At 38.4% G+C, this 20,575-nt stretch overlaps 19 protein-coding genes across 19 annotated transcripts; 7 read left to right on the plus strand and 12 right to left on the minus strand.

Moving 5' to 3' along the window:
- The first annotated feature begins 113 nt into the window (after positions 1–113).
- On the plus strand, positions 114–9,034 carry LOC6504301. Its single transcript, XM_044718204.1, has 4 exons — positions 114–500; positions 1,650–2,007; positions 5,200–5,506; positions 8,668–9,034. The coding sequence occupies exons 1-4, from the start codon at positions 194–196 to the stop codon at positions 8,980–8,982; spliced, it is 1,287 nt and encodes a 428-aa protein (XP_044574139.1). The 5' UTR covers positions 114–193; the 3' UTR covers positions 8,983–9,034.
- Positions 984–1,503, minus strand: LOC116655706 (histone H2A). The gene has a single exon (XM_032453571.2). It carries the CDS (start codon positions 1,427–1,429, stop codon positions 1,055–1,057), a length of 375 nt encoding a protein of 124 aa, XP_032309462.1. The 5' UTR covers positions 1,430–1,503; the 3' UTR covers positions 984–1,054.
- Positions 1,587–2,072, plus strand: LOC116655708 (histone H2B). The gene has a single exon (XM_032453574.2). It carries the CDS (start codon positions 1,655–1,657, stop codon positions 2,024–2,026), a length of 372 nt encoding a protein of 123 aa, XP_032309465.1. The 5' UTR covers positions 1,587–1,654; the 3' UTR covers positions 2,027–2,072.
- On the minus strand, positions 2,477–3,368 carry LOC116655704 (histone H1-like). Its single transcript, XM_032453568.1, has one exon. It carries the CDS (start codon positions 3,313–3,315, stop codon positions 2,566–2,568), a length of 750 nt encoding a protein of 249 aa, XP_032309459.1. The 5' UTR covers positions 3,316–3,368; the 3' UTR covers positions 2,477–2,565.
- LOC6496740 (histone H3) lies at positions 4,421–4,944 on the minus strand. Its single transcript, XM_001967852.4, has one exon. The coding sequence runs from the start codon at positions 4,856–4,858 to the stop codon at positions 4,448–4,450; it is 411 nt and encodes a 136-aa protein (XP_001967888.2). The 5' UTR covers positions 4,859–4,944; the 3' UTR covers positions 4,421–4,447.
- On the plus strand, positions 5,115–5,600 carry LOC6496741 (histone H2B). Its single transcript, XM_032453575.2, has one exon. The coding sequence runs from the start codon at positions 5,183–5,185 to the stop codon at positions 5,552–5,554; it is 372 nt and encodes a 123-aa protein (XP_032309466.1). The 5' UTR covers positions 5,115–5,182; the 3' UTR covers positions 5,555–5,600.
- LOC116655703 (histone H1-like) lies at positions 6,002–6,893 on the minus strand. The gene has a single exon (XM_032453567.1). The coding sequence runs from the start codon at positions 6,838–6,840 to the stop codon at positions 6,091–6,093; it is 750 nt and encodes a 249-aa protein (XP_032309458.1). The 5' UTR covers positions 6,841–6,893; the 3' UTR covers positions 6,002–6,090.
- LOC6504302 (histone H3-like) lies at positions 7,914–8,469 on the minus strand. Its single transcript, XM_032453570.1, has one exon. The coding sequence runs from the start codon at positions 8,381–8,383 to the stop codon at positions 7,973–7,975; it is 411 nt and encodes a 136-aa protein (XP_032309461.1). The 5' UTR covers positions 8,384–8,469; the 3' UTR covers positions 7,914–7,972.
- Positions 9,035–9,461: 427 nt separating the features above from the next.
- On the minus strand, positions 9,462–9,981 carry LOC6504947 (histone H2A). The gene has a single exon (XM_001964772.4). It carries the CDS (start codon positions 9,905–9,907, stop codon positions 9,533–9,535), a length of 375 nt encoding a protein of 124 aa, XP_001964808.1. The 5' UTR covers positions 9,908–9,981; the 3' UTR covers positions 9,462–9,532.
- An 80-nt stretch (positions 9,982–10,061) lies between these two features.
- On the plus strand, positions 10,062–10,550 carry LOC116655707 (histone H2B). Its single transcript, XM_032453572.2, has one exon. It carries the CDS (start codon positions 10,133–10,135, stop codon positions 10,502–10,504), a length of 372 nt encoding a protein of 123 aa, XP_032309463.1. The 5' UTR covers positions 10,062–10,132; the 3' UTR covers positions 10,505–10,550.
- A 404-nt stretch (positions 10,551–10,954) lies between these two features.
- Positions 10,955–11,793, minus strand: LOC116655701 (histone H1-like). The gene has a single exon (XM_032453565.2). The coding sequence runs from the start codon at positions 11,791–11,793 to the stop codon at positions 11,044–11,046; it is 750 nt and encodes a 249-aa protein (XP_032309456.1). The 3' UTR covers positions 10,955–11,043.
- Positions 11,278–13,419, minus strand: LOC116655710 (histone H3). Its single transcript, XM_032453577.2, has one exon. It carries the CDS (start codon positions 13,331–13,333, stop codon positions 12,923–12,925), a length of 411 nt encoding a protein of 136 aa, XP_032309468.1. The 5' UTR covers positions 13,334–13,419; the 3' UTR covers positions 11,278–12,922.
- A 121-nt stretch (positions 13,420–13,540) lies between these two features.
- Positions 13,541–18,937, plus strand: LOC116655699. Its single transcript, XM_044718205.1, has 3 exons — positions 13,541–13,927; positions 15,077–15,405; positions 18,571–18,937. The coding sequence occupies exons 1-3, from the start codon at positions 13,621–13,623 to the stop codon at positions 18,883–18,885; spliced, it is 951 nt and encodes a 316-aa protein (XP_044574140.1). The 5' UTR covers positions 13,541–13,620; the 3' UTR covers positions 18,886–18,937.
- LOC6504919 (histone H2A) lies at positions 14,411–14,930 on the minus strand. The gene has a single exon (XM_001964777.4). The coding sequence runs from the start codon at positions 14,854–14,856 to the stop codon at positions 14,482–14,484; it is 375 nt and encodes a 124-aa protein (XP_001964813.1). The 5' UTR covers positions 14,857–14,930; the 3' UTR covers positions 14,411–14,481.
- On the plus strand, positions 15,014–15,499 carry LOC116655712 (histone H2B). The gene has a single exon (XM_032453579.2). It carries the CDS (start codon positions 15,082–15,084, stop codon positions 15,451–15,453), a length of 372 nt encoding a protein of 123 aa, XP_032309470.1. The 5' UTR covers positions 15,014–15,081; the 3' UTR covers positions 15,454–15,499.
- LOC116655709 (histone H1-like) lies at positions 15,904–16,821 on the minus strand. Its single transcript, XM_032453576.1, has one exon. It carries the CDS (start codon positions 16,740–16,742, stop codon positions 15,993–15,995), a length of 750 nt encoding a protein of 249 aa, XP_032309467.1. The 5' UTR covers positions 16,743–16,821; the 3' UTR covers positions 15,904–15,992.
- Positions 17,817–18,372, minus strand: LOC116655711 (histone H3-like). Its single transcript, XM_032453578.1, has one exon. The coding sequence runs from the start codon at positions 18,284–18,286 to the stop codon at positions 17,876–17,878; it is 411 nt and encodes a 136-aa protein (XP_032309469.1). The 5' UTR covers positions 18,287–18,372; the 3' UTR covers positions 17,817–17,875.
- A 426-nt stretch (positions 18,938–19,363) lies between the features above and the next one.
- Positions 19,364–19,873, minus strand: LOC116655713 (histone H2A). Its single transcript, XM_032453580.2, has one exon. It carries the CDS (start codon positions 19,807–19,809, stop codon positions 19,435–19,437), a length of 375 nt encoding a protein of 124 aa, XP_032309471.1. The 5' UTR covers positions 19,810–19,873; the 3' UTR covers positions 19,364–19,434.
- A 90-nt stretch (positions 19,874–19,963) lies between these two features.
- Positions 19,964–20,452, plus strand: LOC116655714 (histone H2B). Its single transcript, XM_044718240.1, has one exon. It carries the CDS (start codon positions 20,035–20,037, stop codon positions 20,404–20,406), a length of 372 nt encoding a protein of 123 aa, XP_044574175.1. The 5' UTR covers positions 19,964–20,034; the 3' UTR covers positions 20,407–20,452.
- The last annotated feature ends 123 nt before the right edge of the window (positions 20,453–20,575 follow it).

The following is a 20,575-nucleotide window of genomic DNA, read 5'->3' on the forward strand; positions in this document are numbered from 1 at the left end:
GGGTTGAAAAGAGGGAGATAGAACAACATGCCATTTCGATCAATCGGGTTTCGGAAGAGCGAGAAAAATATATCGCTCGGAACTCTTCGTATTCTCATTGAATCGGTATAAAGAGCAGCGCACCGATCTGACAAAATTAGTTCTTCAGTGACTTTCGTGCAGTGTGTTAATATAAAAAGAAAAAGATTGAAAAATGACAGGTCGTGGTAAAGGTGGCAAGGGCTTGGGAAAAGGTGGCGCCAAGCGTCATCGCAAAGTCTTGCGTGATAACATCCAGGGTATTACAAAGCCAGCTATTCGCCGTTTGGCTCGTCGTGGCGGTGTGAAGCGCATCTCTGGTCTTATCTACGAGGAAACTCGTGGAGTCCTGAAAGTGTTCTTGGAGAACGTTATTCGTGACGCCGTCACCTACACCGAACACGCCAAAAGGAAGACAGTGACGGCCATGGATGTTGTTTATGCTCTGAAGAGACAGGGACGCACTCTATACGGCTTCGGCGGTTAAAATTATTTTTGTACAGCCTGTACTTCAACTATACAATCGGTCCTTTTCAGGACCACAATTTCTTGAACAAAAAAAGAGAATAAAATTTGAAATAGTACCGTAATGATCGATCGTAGCCTTAGAAACTAGATATAATTTATTATAATTCAGAAAGCAGAATTTTACTTAATTTAGAAACGAAATAAACGGTATACTACTAGAAACTACATTTTTGTTTTTACATATATGCACACACAATAATCACACTCTTCACACAAGCTCTATATGTATATTATTGAAAATTCTTGAATGATTTTAAGTGAAATTTACATTCAACGTGGTTTTCTTTCATTTTATTTCAATCATTCATAATAGCGACAAAAATGTTTTCGCTTTTATTCTTGTTAATATATTGTTTATACATTTTGTTATTGTAATGTAAACTAGTGCTAATCTTGTAGTTGAAAATTTATATTCTTTTGAAAAAGTGTGGTCGTCCTGAAAAGGACGTTTGGGTTTATAAATGTGTTTATGTACAAGTATTCTGTATTCAGGGCCGTAATTAAGCGTTTAGGCCTTCTTCTCGGTCTTCTTGGGCAAAAGCACAGCCTGGATGTTGGGCAACACGCCACCCTGAGCTATGGTGACACCAGAGAGCAGCTTGTTCAACTCCTCGTCATTGCGAATAGCCAACTGGAGATGACGGGGAATAATCCTAGTCTTCTTGTTATCACGGGCAGCATTGCCAGCTAACTCGAGAACTTCAGCTGCCAGGTATTCCATAACGGCAGCCAGGTAAACAGGAGCGCCGGCACCAACGCGTTCAGCATAGTTGCCTTTGCGGAGCAGACGGTGAATACGTCCGACGGGGAACTGAAGACCAGCACGATTCGATCGGGACTTTGCCTTTCCCTTCACTTTTCCACCCTTGCCACGACCAGACATTTTTTTTTACTTTACGATAATTCACTTCACACACGAATAATGGTGGCGAACTATGGACCACCAATTTATACTTATGCCTTTATCCCTGCTTTCAGTTGGGGGTAGGTCGTTTCTGATGAAATTTTTTAAAAGTGGACCTGAAAACCTTGCTCGAATAAAAGTACTAAGCCGAACGGCTGTTGGGCGCAAATATTATTGTGAAGTGAAGTGAATTTGAAAGTAACTATGCCGCCGAAAACCAGTGGAAAGGCAGCCAAGAAGGCTGGCAAAGCTCAGAAAAATATAACCAAGAATGATAAGAAGAAGAAGCGCAAGAGGAAGGAAAGCTATGCTATTTACATCTACAAGGTTCTGAAGCAGGTTCACCCTGACACTGGAATTTCGTCTAAAGCTATGAGTATAATGAACAGCTTCGTAAACGATATCTTTGAGCGTATTGCTGCTGAGGCTTCGCGTCTGGCTCATTACAACAAGCGCTCGACCATCACCAGTCGGGAAATCCAAACGGCTGTTCGTCTTCTCCTGCCTGGAGAGTTGGCCAAGCATGCCGTTAGTGAAGGAACCAAGGCTGTCACTAAGTATACAAGCTCCAAGTAGATTGCTCGCTTGCTGGGCAGAATGATCCAAAAAGGCCCTTTTCAGGGCCACAACATCATTTTATCAAAGAACACCAAATTTTTAATAGAAGACAATAAAATAATTTCTTATTAATTCTTAAAGAAACACCATTTTTTAAGAAACACATTAGTAAATAAATAAACATCTTAACCTTACCTTACCTACCATAGTAGACTTTTATTATTTTTATTATTATTAGTTATACCTTCATAAACAAACGAGTAGAATGATGCTGGGCGTCGTTTTTCTATATTACATTAAATAATTGATATTTTTTATGTACAGGCGTACATTGCATAGGCATGCAACCAAATTTTCAAATTTTCTATTGCAATTTCGAATCCAGTATTGTTTTTAAGATACTCTCCTAAAAAGTCAAGTTGAAAAAAATTGATAATTTCTTTCTCTTTAAAACATATCTTGTAGCCCTGAAAAGGGCTTGTTTAATTTAATTTTAGATTTCGAAATCTAAAATTTCGATTGCAAACATGTGCAATTTTAATGCACATTATTACAATTTATTTTTTTGCTGCCGTGGTCTTAGCTTTTGGCTTCTTTGCGGTAGCAGGAGCAGCGGCTTTCTTCACAGTCTTTTTGGGCTTAGCAGATGCAGCTGGTTTAGCCTTTGGGGCTTTAGCTGCCTTTGGTTTGGCTGATGATGGCTTCACCTTTGATGCTACTGCTTTTGCCTTAACGTTACCAGATTTCTTAGCGTCCTTTGCCTTGGCCTTCTCGGTCTTTTTCTTTTCAGCGGTCTTCTTAGTAGCCACGGCTTTTTTAGTTTTGGGCTTCTTGTCGGCAGCTCCGGCGGCCTTTTTAGTGGTGGCTCCGGTCTTCTTGGTGGATACCTTCTTGGTTTTAGTTTTTTTCTCAACAGAAGAAGGCTTTGGCTTGGGCTCCTTCTTGGCAGAAGCTGACAGTTTAAACGAACCAGAAGCACCCTTTCCCTTCGTCTGGATCAGCTTACCGTTGGCAACGGCAGACTTCAGGTACTTCTTGATGAAAGGAGCCAGCTTCTGAGCATCGCATTTGTACGTGGCAGTAATGTACTTCTTGATTGCTAGGAGGGACGAGCCCCCACGCTCCTTCAAATTCTTTATTGAAGCGTCTACCATTTGTTGAGTTGGCGGATGCGATGGTGGTGCAGTGGTCTTCTTCGCCTTTGTGGCAGCGGAGCCCGTTGCCTTTTTGGCTGTTACTTTCTTCTCAACCGGTGCAGGTGGAGCTGCCACAGGAGACGCGGATGTAGCTACTGCTGAATCGGACATTTTTAAATTTTTATTCACAGAAATAAACTTTTTTTATGCAAAAAATAGCCCGCGACCCCACATCCAAAGTCCCTTGCTCGGATGAGAATCGAGGAGGAGAGCAGTTTGACTATGTGATTGGCACAGTTCATTTGTGTTACAAATGTTTTTTCGAAGGGTGTAATTATTTTTTACTATTTCATTCTTAAAATGATATAATGTTGATTTTTTTAAATTGCGTTTTATTCTTAAATATTCAAAATTTAATAAAAACTTTTTTCAATTGCCGTATATAGATCGGTTGCTTTTTATTGAGTACTCGAAAGTGCACGTTTACGTTAATATCTTAAATATTTTACATTAAAACATCGTTAAAAATATAAAATGATTGTATTATTGTTGATATACAAATGAATGTTATAAATTGAACTTTCAACTACCAGTTATGCAAATAATAATTTTATTTTCATATAATACTCATACTTAAATATAGCTTTTAAAATGACCCTTTCCTGGATAAAATGTGCGCTTTCATTTGACATAAAGAAACTGTTTTGGTACTAAAAAATATAGTTTTTCTAAAAGAATATAATTTTAAATTGTTTTGTTTTTTCTAATAAATCTTCTCTATTTTACATTCTGGAAGTAATTCATATTTTTTATATTTGGCTATGTATTCCAGTGAAAGTCTCACATTGAACTATAATTACCAGTTATAATAGCCTTCAAAAAATAACCTTTACTTTAGTTTTCACTTAATAAATAATAATCTTCTAATATAATACAAACTCTTAGTTAATTTTAAAATGCATAATAGAAATTTGTATATTAAATAATATCATTTCTTATAAAATTTTAATTTTTTTTGTTTGACATATTTTAAGTTTTTCTTTATATACATATTTACTAATTTATGACTTAAACAGATAAATGCTAATATTAATATTCTGTAAAGAGTGCTCTAAATAAAAACATATATATATTTTGCTATACATTTATTAAATATATTTTTCTTTGCCTTCCAAATCTTAAAACTAATTCTTTTGGGTTATATATCAATAGGTACTCAAATCTCATTGAAAATAACATTGTGGTCCTGAAAAGGACCGATTTTTTTTTAAATATATGGGCTTCCAATTGACAATTATTCAATTTAAGCGCGCTCTCCACGGATACGACGAGCCAGCTGGATGTCTTTGGGCATAATAGTAACGCGCTTGGCATGAATGGCGCACAAATTGGTATCTTCAAACAGACCAACCAGATAGGCTTCGCTAGCTTCCTGCAAAGCCATCACAGCCGAGCTCTGGAAGCGCAAATCTGTCTTGAAGTCCTGAGCTATTTCACGCACCAACCGCTGGAATGGCAGCTTGCGGATCAACAACTCGGTACTCTTCTGGTAGCGACGGATTTCACGGAGAGCCACAGTTCCGGGACGATAGCGATGGGGCTTCTTTACTCCTCCGGTGGCTGGAGCACTCTTCCGTGCGGCCTTTGTAGCCAGTTGTTTGCGTGGCGCCTTGCCACCAGTCGATTTACGAGCAGTCTGCTTTGTACGAGCCATTTTAATTTCCAAATTCACTGTTCTCTTCGCGCCTCTAAAAACACAATAAACGTGCTGCCCGTTGCGCTACCTCTTTATATACCAGAAACGCCGAGGGTTGAAAAGAGGGAGATAGAACAACATGCTATCACACGAATAATGGTGGCGAACTATGGACCACCAATTTATACTTATGCCTTTATCCCTGCTTTCAGTTGGGGGTAGGTCGTTTCTGATGAAATTTTTTAAAAGTAGACCTGAAAACCTTGCTCGAATAAAAGTACTAAGCCGAACGGCTGTTGGGCGCAAATATTATTGTGAAGTGAAGTGAATTTGAAAGTAACTATGCCGCCGAAAACCAGTGGAAAGGCAGCCAAGAAGGCTGGCAAAGCTCAGAAAAATATAACCAAGAATGATAAGAAGAAGAAGCGCAAGAGGAAGGAAAGCTATGCTATTTACATCTACAAGGTTCTGAAGCAGGTTCACCCTGACACTGGAATTTCGTCTAAAGCTATGAGTATAATGAACAGCTTCGTAAACGATATCTTTGAGCGTATTGCTGCTGAGGCTTCGCGTCTGGCTCATTACAACAAGCGCTCGACCATCACCAGTCGGGAAATCCAAACGGCTGTTCGTCTTCTCCTGCCTGGAGAGTTGGCCAAGCATGCCGTTAGTGAAGGAACCAAGGCTGTCACTAAGTATACAAGCTCCAAGTAGATTGCTCGCTTGCTGGGCAGAATGATCCAAAAAGGCCCTTTTCAGGGCCACAACATCATTTTATCAAAGAACACCAAATTTTTAATAGAAGACAATAAAATAATTTCTTATTAATTCTTAAAGAAACACCATTTAAGAAACACATTAGTAAATAAATAAACATCTTAACCTTACCTTACCTACCATAGTAGACTTTTATTATTTTTATTATTATTAGTTATACCTTCATAAACAAACGAGTAGAATGATGCTGGGCGTCGTTTTTCTATATTACATTAAATAATTGATATTTTTTATGTACAGGCGTACATTGCATAGGCATGCAACCAAATTTTCAAATTTTCTATTGCAATTTCGAATCCAGTATTGTTTTTAAGATACTCTCCTAAAAAGTCAAGTTGAAAAAAATTGATAATTTCTTTCTCTTTAAAACATATCTTGTAGCCCTGAAAAGGGCTTGTTTAATTTAATTTTAGATTTCGAAATCTAAAATTTCGATTGCAAACATGTGCAATTTTAATGCACATTATTACAATTTATTTTTTTGCTGCCGTGGTCTTAGCTTTTGGCTTCTTTGCGGTAGCAGGAGCAGCGGCTTTCTTCACAGTCTTTTTGGGCTTAGCAGATGCAGCTGGTTTAGCCTTTGGGGCTTTAGCTGCCTTTGGTTTGGCTGATGATGGCTTCACCTTTGATGCTACTGCTTTTGCCTTAACGTTACCAGATTTCTTAGCGTCCTTTGCCTTGGCCTTCTCGGTCTTTTTCTTTTCAGCGGTCTTCTTAGTAGCCACGGCTTTTTTAGTTTTGGGCTTCTTGTCGGCAGCTCCGGCGGCCTTTTTAGTGGTGGCTCCGGTCTTCTTGGTGGATACCTTCTTGGTTTTAGTTTTTTTCTCAACAGAAGAAGGCTTTGGCTTGGGCTCCTTCTTGGCAGAAGCTGACAGTTTAAACGAACCAGAAGCACCCTTTCCCTTCGTCTGGATCAGCTTACCGTTGGCAACGGCAGACTTCAGGTACTTCTTGATGAAAGGAGCCAGCTTCTGAGCATCGCATTTGTACGTGGCAGTAATGTACTTCTTGATTGCTAGGAGGGACGAGCCCCCACGCTCCTTCAAATTCTTTATTGAAGCGTCTACCATTTGTTGAGTTGGCGGATGCGATGGTGGTGCAGTGGTCTTCTTCGCCTTTGTGGCAGCGGAGCCCGTTGCCTTTTTGGCTGTTACTTTCTTCTCAACCGGTGCAGGTGGAGCTGCCACAGGAGACGCGGATGTAGCTACTGCTGAATCGGACATTTTTAAATTTTTATTCACAGAAATAAACTTTTTTTATGCAAAAAATAGCCCGCGACCCCACATCCAAAGTCCCTTGCTCGGATGAGAATCGAGGAGGAGAGCAGTTTGACTATGTGTTTGGCACAGTTCATTTGTGTTACAAATGTTTTTTCGAAGGGTGTAATTATTTTTTACTATTTCATTCTTAAAATGATATAATGTTGATTTTTTTAAATTGCGTTTTATTCTTAAATATTCAAAATTTAATAAAAACTTTTTTCAATTGCCGTATATAGATCGGTTGCTTTTTATTGAGTACTCGAAAGTGCACGTTTACGTTAATATCTTAAATATTTTACATTAAAACATCGTTAAAAATATAAAATGATTGTATTATTGTTGATATACAAATGAATGTTATAAATTGAACTTTCAACTACCAGTTATGCAAATAATAATTTTATTTTCATATAATACTCATACTTAAATATAGCTTTTAAAATGACCCTTTCCTGGATAAAATGTGCGCTTTCATTTGACATAAAGAAACTGTTTTGGTACTAAAAAATATAGTTTTTCTAAAAGAATATAATTTTAAATTGTTTTGTTTTTTCTAATAAATCTTCTCTATTTTACATTCTGGAAGTAATTCATATTTTTTATATTTGGCTATGTATTCCAGTGAAAGTCTCACATTGAACTATAATTACCAGTTATAATAGCCTTCAAAAAATAACCTTTACTTTAGTTTTCACTTAATAAATAATAATCTTCTAATATAATACAAACTCTTAGTTAATTTTAAAATGCATAATAGAAATTTGTATATTAAATAATATCATTTCTTATAAAATTTTAATTTTTTTTGTTTGACATATTTTAAGTTTTTCTTTATATACATATTTACTAATTTATGACTTAAACAGATAAATGCTAATATTAATATTCTGTAAAGAGTGCTCTAAATAAAAACATATATATATTTTGCTATACATTTATTAAATATATTTTTCTTTGCCTTCCAAATCTTAAAACTAATTCTTTTGGGTTATATATCAATAGGTACTCAAATCTCATTGAAAATAACATTGTGGTCCTGAAAAGGACCGATTTTTTTTTAAATATATGGGCTTCCAATTGACAATTATTCAATTTAAGCGCGCTCTCCACGGATACGACGAGCCAGCTGGATGTCTTTGGGCATAATAGTAACGTGCTTGGCATGAATGGCGCACAAATTGGTATCTTCAAACAGACCAACCAGATAGGCTTCGCTAGCTTCCTGCAAAGCCATCACAGCCGAGCTCTGGAAGCGCAAATCTGTCTTGAAGTCCTGAGCTATTTCACGCACCAACCGCTGGAATGGCAGCTTGCGGATCAACAACTCGGTACTCTTCTGGTAGCGACGGATTTCACGGAGAGCCACAGTTCCGGGACGATAGCGATGGGGCTTCTTTACTCCTCCGGTGGCTGGAGCACTCTTCCGTGCGGCCTTTGTAGCCAGTTGTTTGCGTGGCGCCTTGCCACCAGTCGATTTACGAGCAGTCTGCTTTGTACGAGCCATTTTAATTTCCAAATTCACTGTTCTCTTCGCGCCTCTAAAAACACAATAAACGTGCTGCCCGTTGCGCTACCTCTTTATATACCAGAAACGCCGAGGGTTGAAAAGAGGGAGATAGAACAACATGCCATTTCGATCAATCGGGTTTCGGAAGAGCGAGAAAAATATATCGCTCGGAACTCTTCGTATTCTCATTGAATCGGTATAAAGAGCAGCGCACCGATCTGACAAAATTAGTTCTTCAGTGACTTTCGTGCAGTGTGTTAATATAAAAAGAAAAAGATTGAAAAATGACAGGTCGTGGTAAAGGTGGCAAGGGCTTGGGAAAAGGTGGCGCCAAGCGTCATCGCAAAGTCTTGCGTGATAACATCCAGGGTATTACAAAGCCAGCTATTCGCCGTTTGGCTCGTCGTGGCGGTGTGAAGCGCATCTCTGGTCTTATCTACGAGGAAACTCGTGGAGTCCTGAAAGTGTTCTTGGAGAACGTTATTCGTGACGCCGTCACCTACACCGAACACGCCAAAAGGAAGACAGTGACGGCCATGGATGTTGTTTATGCTCTGAAGAGACAGGGACGCACTCTATACGGCTTCGGCGGTTAAAATTATTTTTGTACAGCCTGTACTTCAACTATACAATCGGTCCTTTTCAGGACCACAATTTCTTGAACAAAAAAAGAGAATAAAATTTGAAATAGTACCGTAATGATCGATCGTAGCCTTAGAAACTAGATATAATATATTATAATTCAGAAAGCAGAATTTTACTTAATTTAGAAACGAAATAAACGGTATACTACTAGAAACTACATTTTTTTTTTTTAGATATATGCACACACAATAATCACACTCTTCACACAAGCTCTATATGTATATTATTGAAAATTCTTGAATGATTTTAAGTGAAATTTACATTCAACGTGGTTTTCTTTCATTTTATTTCAATCATTCATAATAGCGACAAAAATGTTTTCGCTTTTATTCTTGTTAATATATTGTTTATACATTTTGTTATTGTAATGTAAACTAGTGCTAATCTTGTAGTTGAAAATTTATATTCTTTTGAAAAAGTGTGGTCGTCCTGAAAAGGACGTTTGGGTTTATAAATGTGTTTATGTACAAGTATTCTGTATTCAGGGCCGTAATTAAGCGTTTAGGCCTTCTTCTCGGTCTTCTTGGGCAAAAGCACAGCCTGGATGTTGGGCAACACGCCACCCTGAGCTATGGTGACACCAGAGAGCAGCTTGTTCAACTCCTCGTCATTGCGAATAGCCAACTGGAGATGACGGGGAATAATCCTAGTCTTCTTGTTATCACGGGCAGCATTGCCAGCTAACTCGAGAACTTCAGCTGCCAGGTATTCCATAACGGCAGCCAGGTAAACAGGAGCGCCGGCACCAACGCGTTCAGCATAGTTGCCTTTGCGGAGCAGACGGTGAATACGTCCGACGGGGAACTGAAGACCAGCACGATTCGATCGGGACTTTGCCTTTCCCTTCACTTTTCCACCCTTGCCACGACCAGACATTTTTTTTTACTTTACGATAATTCACTTCACACACGAATAATGGTGGCGAACTATGGACCACCAATTTATACTTATGCCTTTATCCCTGCTTTCAGTTGGGGGTAGGTCGTTTCTGATGAAATTTTTTAAAAGTAGACCTGAAAACCTTGCTCGAATAAAAGTACTAAGCCGAACGGCTGTTGGGCGCAAATATTATTGTGAAGTGAAGTGAATTTGAAAGTAACTATGCCGCCGAAAACCAGTGGAAAGGCAGCCAAGAAGGCTGGCAAAGCTCAGAAAAATATAACCAAGAATGATAAGAAGAAGAAGCGCAAGAGGAAGGAAAGCTATGCTATTTACATCTACAAGGTTCTGAAGCAGGTTCACCCTGACACTGGAATTTCGTCTAAAGCTATGAGTATAATGAACAGCTTCGTAAACGATATCTTTGAGCGTATTGCTGCTGAGGCTTCGCGTCTGGCTCATTACAACAAGCGCTCGACCATCACCAGTCGGGAAATCCAAACGGCTGTTCGTCTTCTCCTGCCTGGAGAGTTGGCCAAGCATGCCGTTAGTGAAGGAACCAAGGCTGTCACTAAGTATACAAGCTCCAAGTAGATTGCTCGCTTGCTGGGCAGAATGATCCAAAAAGGCCCTTTTCAGGGCCACAACATCATTTTATCAAAGAACACCAAATTTTTAATAGAAGACAATAAAATAATTTCTTATTAATTCTTAAAGAAACACCATTTTTTAAGAAACACATTAGTAAATAAATAAACATCTTAACCTTACCTTACCTACCATAGTAGACTTTTATTATTTTTATTATTATTAGTTATACCTTCATAAACAAACGAGTAGAATGATGCTGGGCGTCGTTTTTCTATATTACATTAAATAATTGATATTTTTTATGTACAGGCGTACATTGCATAGGCATGCAATCAAATTTTCAAATTTTCTATTGCAATTTCGAATCCAGTATTGTTTTTAAGATACTCTCCTAAAAAGTCAAGTTGAAAAAAATTGATAATTTCTTTCTCTTTAAAACATATCTTGTAGCCCTGAAAAGGGCTTGTTTAATTTAATTTTAGATTTCGAAATCTAAAATTTCGATTGCAAACATGTGCAATTTTAATGCACATTATTACAATTTATTTTTTTGCTGCCGTGGTCTTAGCTTTTGGCTTCTTTGCGGTAGCAGGAGCAGCGGCTTTCTTCACAGTCTTTTTGGGCTTAGCAGATGCAGCTGGTTTAGCCTTTGGGGCTTTAGCTGCCTTTGGTTTGGCTGATGATGGCTTCACCTTTGATGCTACTGCTTTTGCCTTAACGTTACCAGATTTCTTAGCGTCCTTTGCCTTGGCCTTCTCGGTCTTTTTCTTTTCAGCGGTCTTCTTAGTAGCCACGGCTTTTTTAGTTTTGGGCTTCTTGTCGGCAGCTCCGGCGGCCTTTTTAGTGGTGGCTCCGGTCTTCTTGGTGGATACCTTCTTGGTTTTAGTTTTTTTCTCAACAGAAGAAGGCTTTGGCTTGGGCTCCTTCTTGGCAGAAGCTGACAGTTTAAACGAACCAGAAGCACCCTTTCCCTTCGTCTGGATCAGCTTACCGTTGGCAACGGCAGACTTCAGGTACTTCTTGATGAAAGGAGCCAGCTTCTGAGCATCGCATTTGTACGTGGCAGTAATGTACTTCTTGATTGCTAGGAGGGACGAGCCCCCACGCTCCTTCAAATTCTTTATTGAAGCGTCTACCATTTGTTGAGTTGGCGGATGCGATGGTGGTGCAGTGGTCTTCTTCGCCTTTGTGGCAGCGGAGCCCGTTGCCTTTTTGGCTGTTACTTTCTTCTCAACCGGTGCAGGTGGAGCTGCCACAGGAGACGCGGATGTAGCTACTGCTGAATCGGACATTTTTAAATTTTTATTCACAGAAATAAACTTTTTTTTATGCAAAAAATAGCCCGCGACCGCACATCCAAAGTCCCTTGCTCGGATGAGAATCGAGGAGGAGAGCAGTTTGACTATGTGTTTGGCACAGTTCATTTGTGTTACAAATGTTTTTTCGAAGGGTGTAATTATTTTTTACTATTTCATTCTTAAAATGATATAATGTTGATTTTTTTAAATTGCGTTTTATTCTTAAATATTCAAAATTTAATAAAAACTTTTTTCAATTGCCGTATATAGATCGGTTGCTTTTTATTGAGTACTCGAAAGTGCACGTTTACGTTAATATCTTAAATATTTTACATTAAAACATCGTTAAAAATATAAAATGATTGTATTATTGTTGATATACAAATGAATGTTATAAATTGAACTTTCAACTACCAGTTATGCAAATAATAATTTTATTTTTATATAATACTCATACTTAAATATAGCTTTTAAAATGACCCTTTCCTGGATAAAATGTGCGCTTTCATTTGACATAAAGAAACTGTTTTGGTACTAAAAAATATAGTTTTTCTAAAAGAATATAATTTTAAATTGTTTTGTTTTTTCTAATAAATCTTCTCTATTTTACATTCTGGAAGTAATTCATATTTTTTATATTTGGCTATGTATACCAGTGAAAGTCTCACATTGAACTATAATTACCAGTTATAATAGCCTTCAAAAAATAACCTTTACTTTAGTTTTCACTTAATAAATAATAATCTTCTAATATAATACAAACTCTTAGTTAATTTTAAAATGCATAATAGAAATTTGTATATTAAATAATATCATTTCTTATAAAATTTTAATTTTTTTTGTTCGACATATTTTAAGTTTTTCTTTATATATTTACCAATTTATGACTTAAACAGCTAAATGCTAATATTAATATTCTGTAAAGAGTGCTCTAAATAAAAACATATATATATTTTGCTATACATTTATTAAATATATTTTTCTTTGCCTTCCAAATCTAAAAACTAATTCTTTTGGGTTATATATCAATAGGTACTCAAATCTCATTGAAAATAACATTGTGGTCCTGAAAAGGACCGATTTTTTTTTAAATATATGGGCTTCCAATTGACAATTATTCAATTTAAGCGCGCTCTCCACGGATACGACGAGCCAGCTGGATGTCTTTGGGCATAATAGTAACGCGCTTGGCATGAATGGCGCACAAATTGGTATCTTCAAACAGACCAACCAGATAGGCTTCGCTAGCTTCCTGCAAAGCCATCACAGCCGAGCTCTGGAAGCGCAAATCTGTCTTGAAGTCCTGAGCTATTTCACGCACCAACCGCTGGAATGGCAGCTTGCGGATCAACAACTCGGTACTCTTCTGGTAGCGACGGATTTCACGGAGAGCCACAGTTCCGGGACGATAGCGATGGGGCTTCTTTACTCCTCCGGTGGCTGGAGCACTCTTCCGTGCGGCCTTTGTAGCCAGTTGTTTGCGTGGCGCCTTGCCACCAGTCGATTTACGAGCAGTCTGCTTTGTACGAGCCATTTTAATTTCCAAATTCACTGTTCTCTTCGCGCCTCTAAAAACACAATAAACGTGCTGCCCGTTGCGCTACCTCTTTATATACCAGAAACGCCGAGGGTTGAAAAGAGGGAGATAGAACAACATGCCATTTCGATCAATCGGGTTTCGGAAGAGCGAGAAAAATATATCGCTCGGAACTCTTCGTATTCTCATTGAATCGGTATAAAGAGCAGCGCACCGATCTGACAAAATTAGTTCTTCAGTGACTTTCGTGCAGTGTGTTAATATAAAAAGAAAAAGATTGAAAAATGACAGGTCGTGGTAAAGGTGGCAAGGGCTTGGGAAAAGGTGGCGCCAAGCGTCATCGCAAAGTCTTGCGTGATAACATCCAGGGTATTACAAAGCCAGCTATTCGCCGTTTGGCTCGTCGTGGCGGTGTGAAGCGCATCTCTGGTCTTATCTACGAGGAAACTCGTGGAGTCCTGAAAGTGTTCTTGGAGAACGTTATTCGTGACGCCGTCACCTACACCGAACACGCCAAAAGGAAGACAGTGACGGCCATGGATGTTGTTTATGCTCTGAAGAGACAGGGACGCACTCTATACGGCTTCGGCGGTTAAAATTATTTTTGTACAGCCTGTACTTCAACTATACAATCGGTCCTTTTCAGGACCACAATTTCTTGAACAAAAAAAGAGAATAAAATTTGAAATAGTACCGTAATGATCGATCGTAGCCTTAGAAACTAGATATAATTTATTATAATTCAGAAAGCAGAATTTTACTTAATTTAGAAACGAAATAAACGGTATACTACTAGAAACTACATTTTTGTTTTTACATATATGCACACACAATAATCACACTCTTCACACAAGCTCTATATGTATATTATTGAAAATTCTTGAATGATTTTAAGTGAAATTTACATTCAACGTGGTTTTCTTTCATTTTATTTCAATCATTCATAATAGCGACAAAAATGTTTTCGCTTTTATTCTTGTTAATATATTGTTTATACATTTTGTTATTGTAATGTAAACTAGTGCTAATCTTGTAGTTGAAAATTTATATTCTTTTGAAAAAGTGTGGTCGTCCTGAAAAGGACGTTTGGGTTTATAAATGTGTTTATGTACAAGTATTCTGTATTCAGGGCCGTAATTAAGCGTTTAGGCCTTCTTCTCGGTCTTCTTGGGCAAAAGCACAGCCTGGATGTTGGGCAACACGCCACCCTGAGCTATGGTGACACCAGAGAGCAGCTTGTTCAACTCCTCGTCATTGCGAATAGCCAACTGGAGATGACGGGGAATAATCCTAGTCTTCTTGTTATCACGGGCAGCATTGCCAGCTAACTCGAGAACTTCAGCTGCCAGGTATTCCATAACGGCAGCCAGGTAAACAGGAGCGCCGGCACCAACGCGTTCAGCATAGTTGCCTTTGCGGAGCAGACGGTGAATACGTCCGACGGGGAACTGAAGACCAGCACGATTCGATCGGGACTTTGCCTTTCCCTTCACTTTTCCACCCTTGCCACGACCAGACATTTTTTTTTACTTTACGATAATTCACTTCACACACGAATAATGGTGGCGAACTATGGACCACCAATTTATACTTATGCCTTTATCCCTGCTTTCAGTTGGGGGTAGGTCGTTTCTGATGAAATTTTTTAAAAGTGGACCTGAAAACCTTGCTCGAATAAAAGTACTAAGCCGAACGGCTGTTGGGCGCAAATATTATTGTGAAGTGAAGTGAATTTGAAAGTAACTATGCCGCCGAAAACCAGTGGAAAGGCAGCCAAGAAGGCTGGCAAAGCTCAGAAAAATATAACCAAGAATGATAAGAAGAAGAAGCGCAAGAGGAAGGAAAGCTATGCTATTTACATCTACAAGGTTCTGAAGCAGGTTCACCCTGACACTGGAATTTCGTCTAAAGCTATGAGTATAATGAACAGCTTCGTAAACGATATCTTTGAGCGTATTGCTGCTGAGGCTTCGCGTCTGGCTCATTACAACAAGCGCTCGACCATCACCAGTCGGGAAATCCAAACGGCTGTTCGTCTTCTCCTGCCTGGAGAGTTGGCCAAGCATGCCGTTAGTGAAGGAACCAAGGCTGTCACTAAGTATACAAGCTCCAAGTAGATTGCTCGCTTGCTGGGCAGAATGATCCAAAAAGGCCCTTTTCAGGGCCACAACATCATTTTATCAAAGAACACCAAATTTTTAATAGAAGACAATAAAATAATTTCTTATTAATTCTTAAAGAAACACCATTTTTTAAGAAACACATTAGTAAATAAATAAACATCTTAACCTTACCTTACCTACCATAGTAGACTTTTATTATTTTTATTATTATTAGTTATACCTTCATAAACAAACGAGTAGAATGATGCTGGGCGTCGTTTTTCTATATTACATTAAATAATTGATATTTTTTATGTACAGGCGTACATTGCATAGGCATGCAATCAAATTTTCAAATTTTCTATTGCAATTTCGAATCCAGTATTGTTTTTAAGATACTCTCCTAAAAAGTCAAGTTGAAAAAAATTGATAATTTCTTTCTCTTTAAAACATATCTTGTAGCCCTGAAAAGGGCTTGTTTAATTTAATTTTAGATTTCGAAATCTAAAATTTCGATTGCAAACATGTGCAATTTTAATGCACATTATTACAATTTATTTTTTTGCTGCCGTGGTCTTAGCTTTTGGCTTCTTTGCGGTAGCAGGAGCAGCGGCTTTCTTCACAGTCTTTTTGGGCTTAGCAGATGCAGCTGGTTTAGCCTTTGGGGCTTTAGCTGCCTTTGGTTTGGCTGATGATGGCTTCACCTTTGATGCTACTGCTTTTGCCTTAACGTTACCAGATTTCTTAGCGTCCTTTGCCTTGGCCTTCTCGGTCTTTTTCTTTTCAGCGGTCTTCTTAGTAGCCACGGCTTTTTTAGTTTTGGGCTTCTTGTCGGCAGCTCCGGCGGCCTTTTTAGTGGTGGCTCCGGTCTTCTTGGTGGATACCTTCTTGGTTTTAGTTTTTTTCTCAACAGAAGAAGGCTTTGGCTTGGGCTCCTTCTTGGCAGAAGCTGACAGTTTAAACGAACCAGAAGCACCCTTTCCCTTCGTCTGGATCAGCTTACCGTTGGCAACGGCAGACTTCAGGTACTTCTTGATGAAAGGAGCCAGCTTCTGAGCATCGCATTTGTACGTGGCAGTAATGTACTTCTTGATTGCTAGGAGGGACGAGCCCCCACGCTCCTTCAAATTCTTTATTGAAGCGTCTACCATTTGTTGAGTTGGCGGATGCGATGGTGGTGCAGTGGTCTTCTTCGCCTTTGTGGCAGCGGAGCCCGTTGCCTTTTTGGCTGTTACTTTCTTCTCAACCGGTGCAGGTGGAGCTGCCACAGGAGACGCGGATGTAGCTACTGCTGAATCGGACATTTTTAAATTTTTATTCACAGAAATAAACTTTTTTTTATGCAAAAAATAGCCCGCGACCGCACATCCAAAGTCCCTTGCTCGGATGAGAATCGAGGAGGAGAGCAGTTTGACTATGTGTTTGGCACAGTTCATTTGTGTTACAAATGTTTTTTCGAAGGGTGTAATTATTTTTTACTATTTCATTCTTAAAATGATATAATGTTGATTTTTTTAAATTGCGTTTTATTCTTAAATATTCAAAATTTAATAAAAACTTTTTTCAATTGCCGTATATAGATCGGTTGCTTTTTATTGAGTACTCGAAAGTGCACGTTTACGTTAATATCTTAAATATTTTACATTAAAACATCGTTAAAAATATAAAATGATTGTATTATTGTTGATATACAAATGAATGTTATAAATTGAACTTTCAACTACCAGTTATGCAAATAATAATTTTATTTTTATATAATACTCATACTTAAATATAGCTTTTAAAATGACCCTTTCCTGGATAAAATGTGCGCTTTCATTTGACATAAAGAAACTGTTTTGGTACTAAAAAATATAGTTTTTCTAAAAGAATATAATTTTAAATTGTTTTGTTTTTTCTAATAAATCTTCTCTATTTTACATTCTGGAAGTAATTCATATTTTTTATATTTGGCTATGTATTCCAGTGAAAGTCTCACATTGAACTATAATTACCAGTTATAATAGCCTTCAAAAAATAACCTTTACTTTAGTTTTCACTTAATAAATAATAATCTTCTAATATAATACAAACTCTTAGTTAATTTTAAAATGCATAATAGAAATTTGTATATTAAATAATATCATTTCTTATAAAATTTTAATTTTTTTTGTTTGACATATTTTAAGTTTTTCTTTATATACATATTTACTAATTTATGACTTAAACAGATAAATGCTAATATTAATATTCTGTAAAGAGTGCTCTAAATAAAAACATATATATATTTTGCTATACATTTATTAAATATATTTTTCTTTGCCTTCCAAATCTTAAAACTAATTCTTTTGGGTTATATATCAATAGGTACTCAAATCTCATTGAAAATAACATTGTGGTCCTGAAAAGGACCGATTTTTTTTTAAATATATGGGCTTCCAATTGACAATTATTCAATTTAAGCGCGCTCTCCACGGATACGACGAGCCAGCTGGATGTCTTTGGGCATAATAGTAACGTGCTTGGCATGAATGGCGCACAAATTGGTATCTTCAAACAGACCAACCAGATAGGCTTCGCTAGCTTCCTGCAAAGCCATCACAGCCGAGCTCTGGAAGCGCAAATCTGTCTTGAAGTCCTGAGCTATTTCACGCACCAACCGCTGGAATGGCAGCTTGCGGATCAACAACTCGGTACTCTTCTGGTAGCGACGGATTTCACGGAGAGCCACAGTTCCGGGACGATAGCGATGGGGCTTCTTTACTCCTCCGGTGGCTGGAGCACTCTTCCGTGCGGCCTTTGTAGCCAGTTGTTTGCGTGGCGCCTTGCCACCAGTCGATTTACGAGCAGTCTGCTTTGTACGAGCCATTTTAATTTCCAAATTCACTGTTCTCTTCGCGCCTCTAAAAACACAATAAACGTGCTGCCCGTTGCGCTACCTCTTTATATACCAGAAACGCCGAGGGTTGAAAAGAGGGAGATAGAACAACATGCCATTTCGATCAATCGGGTTTCGGAAGAGCGAGAAAAATATATCGCTCGGAACTCTTCGTATTCTCATTGAATCGGTATAAAGAGCAGCGCACCGATCTGACAAAATTAGTTCTTCAGTGACTTTCGTGCAGTGTGTTAATATAAAAAGAAAAAGATTGAAAAATGACTGGTCGTGGTAAAGGTGGCAAGGGCTTGGGAAAAGGTGGCGCCAAGCGTCATCGCAAAGTCTTGCGTGATAACATCCAGGGTATTACAAAGCCAGCTATTCGCCGTTTGGCTCGTCGTGGCGGTGTGAAGCGCATCTCTGGTCTTATCTACGAGGAAACTCGTGGAGTCCTGAAAGTGTTCTTGGAGAACGTTATTCGTGACGCCGTCACCTACACCGAACACGCCAAAAGGAAGACAGTGACGGCCATGGATGTTGTTTATGCTCTGAAGAGACAGGGACGCACTCTATACGGCTTCGGCGGTTAAAATTATTTTTGTACAGCCTGTACTTCAACTATACAATCGGTCCTTTTCAGGACCACAATTTCTTGAACAAAAAAAGAGAATAAAATTTGAAATAGTACCGTAATGATCGATCGTAGCCTTAGAAACTAGATATAATTTATTATAATTCAGAAAGCAGAATTTTACTTAATTTAGAAACGAAATAAACGGTATACTACTAGAAACTACATTTTTGTTTTTACATATATGCACACACAATAATCACACTCTTCACACAAGCTCTATATGTATATTATTGAAAATTCTTGAATGATTTTAAGTGAAATTTACATTCAACGTGGTTTTCTTTCATTTTATTTCAATCATTCATAATAGCGACAAAAATGTTTTCGCTTTTATTCTTGTTAATATATTGTTTATACATTTTGTTATTGTAATGTAAACTAGTGCTAATCTTGTAGTTGAAAATTTATATTCTTTTGAAAAAGTGTGGTCGTCCTGAAAAGGACGTTTGGGTTTATAAATGTGTTTATGTACAAGTATTCTGTATTCAGGGCCGTAATTAAGCGTTTAGGCCTTCTTCTCGGTCTTCTTGGGCAAAAGCACAGCCTGGATGTTGGGCAACACGCCACCCTGAGCTATGGTGACACCAGAGAGCAGCTTGTTCAACTCCTCGTCATTGCGAATAGCCAACTGGAGATGACGGGGAATAATCCTAGTCTTCTTGTTATCACGGGCAGCATTGCCAGCTAACTCGAGAACTTCAGCAGCCAGGTATTCCATAACGGCAGCCAGGTAAACAGGAGCGCCGGCACCAACGCGTTCAGCATAGTTGCCTTTGCGGAGCAGTCGGTGAATACGTCCGACGGGGAACTGAAGACCAGCACGATTCGATCGGGACTTTGCCTTTCCCTTCACTTTTCCACCCTTGCCACGACCAGACATTTTTTTTTACTTTACGATAATTCACTTCACACACGAATAATGGTGGCGAACTATGGACCACCAATTTATACTTATGCCTTTATCCCTGCTTTCAGTTGGGGGTAGGTCGTTTCTGATGAAATTTTTTAAAAGTAGACCTGAAAACCTTGCTCGAATAAAAGTACTAAGCCGAACGGCTGTTGGGCGCAAATATTATTGTGAAGTGAAGTGAATTTGAAAGTAACTATGCCGCCGAAAACCAGTGGAAAGGCAGCCAAGAAGGCTGGCAAAGCTCAGAAAAATATAACCAAGAATGATAAGAAGAAGAAGCGCAAGAGGAAGGAAAGCTATGCTATTTACATCTACAAGGTTCTGAAGCAGGTTCACCCTGACACTGGAATTTCGTCTAAAGCTATGAGTATAATGAACAGCTTCGTAAACGATATCTTTGAGCGTATTGCTGCTGAGGCTTCGCGTCTGGCTCATTACAACAAGCGCTCGACCATCACCAGTCGGGAAATCCAAACGGCTGTTCGTCTTCTCCTGCCTGGAGAGTTGGCCAAGCATGCCGTTAGTGAAGGAACCAAGGCTGTCACTAAGTATACAAGCTCCAAGTAGATTGCTCGCTTGCTGGGCAGAATGATCCAAAAAGGCCCTTTTCAGGGCCACAACATCATTTTATCAAAGAACACCAAATTTTTAATAGAAGACAATAAAATAATTTCTTATTAATTCTTAAAGAAACACCATTTTTTAAGAAACACATTAGTAAATAAATAAACATCTT

The sequence above is a fragment of the Drosophila ananassae genome, unplaced genomic scaffold, assembly GCF_017639315.1.
Source record: "Drosophila ananassae strain 14024-0371.13 unplaced genomic scaffold, ASM1763931v2 tig00000205, whole genome shotgun sequence".
Taxonomy (NCBI): Eukaryota; Metazoa; Arthropoda; class Insecta; order Diptera; family Drosophilidae; genus Drosophila; species Drosophila ananassae.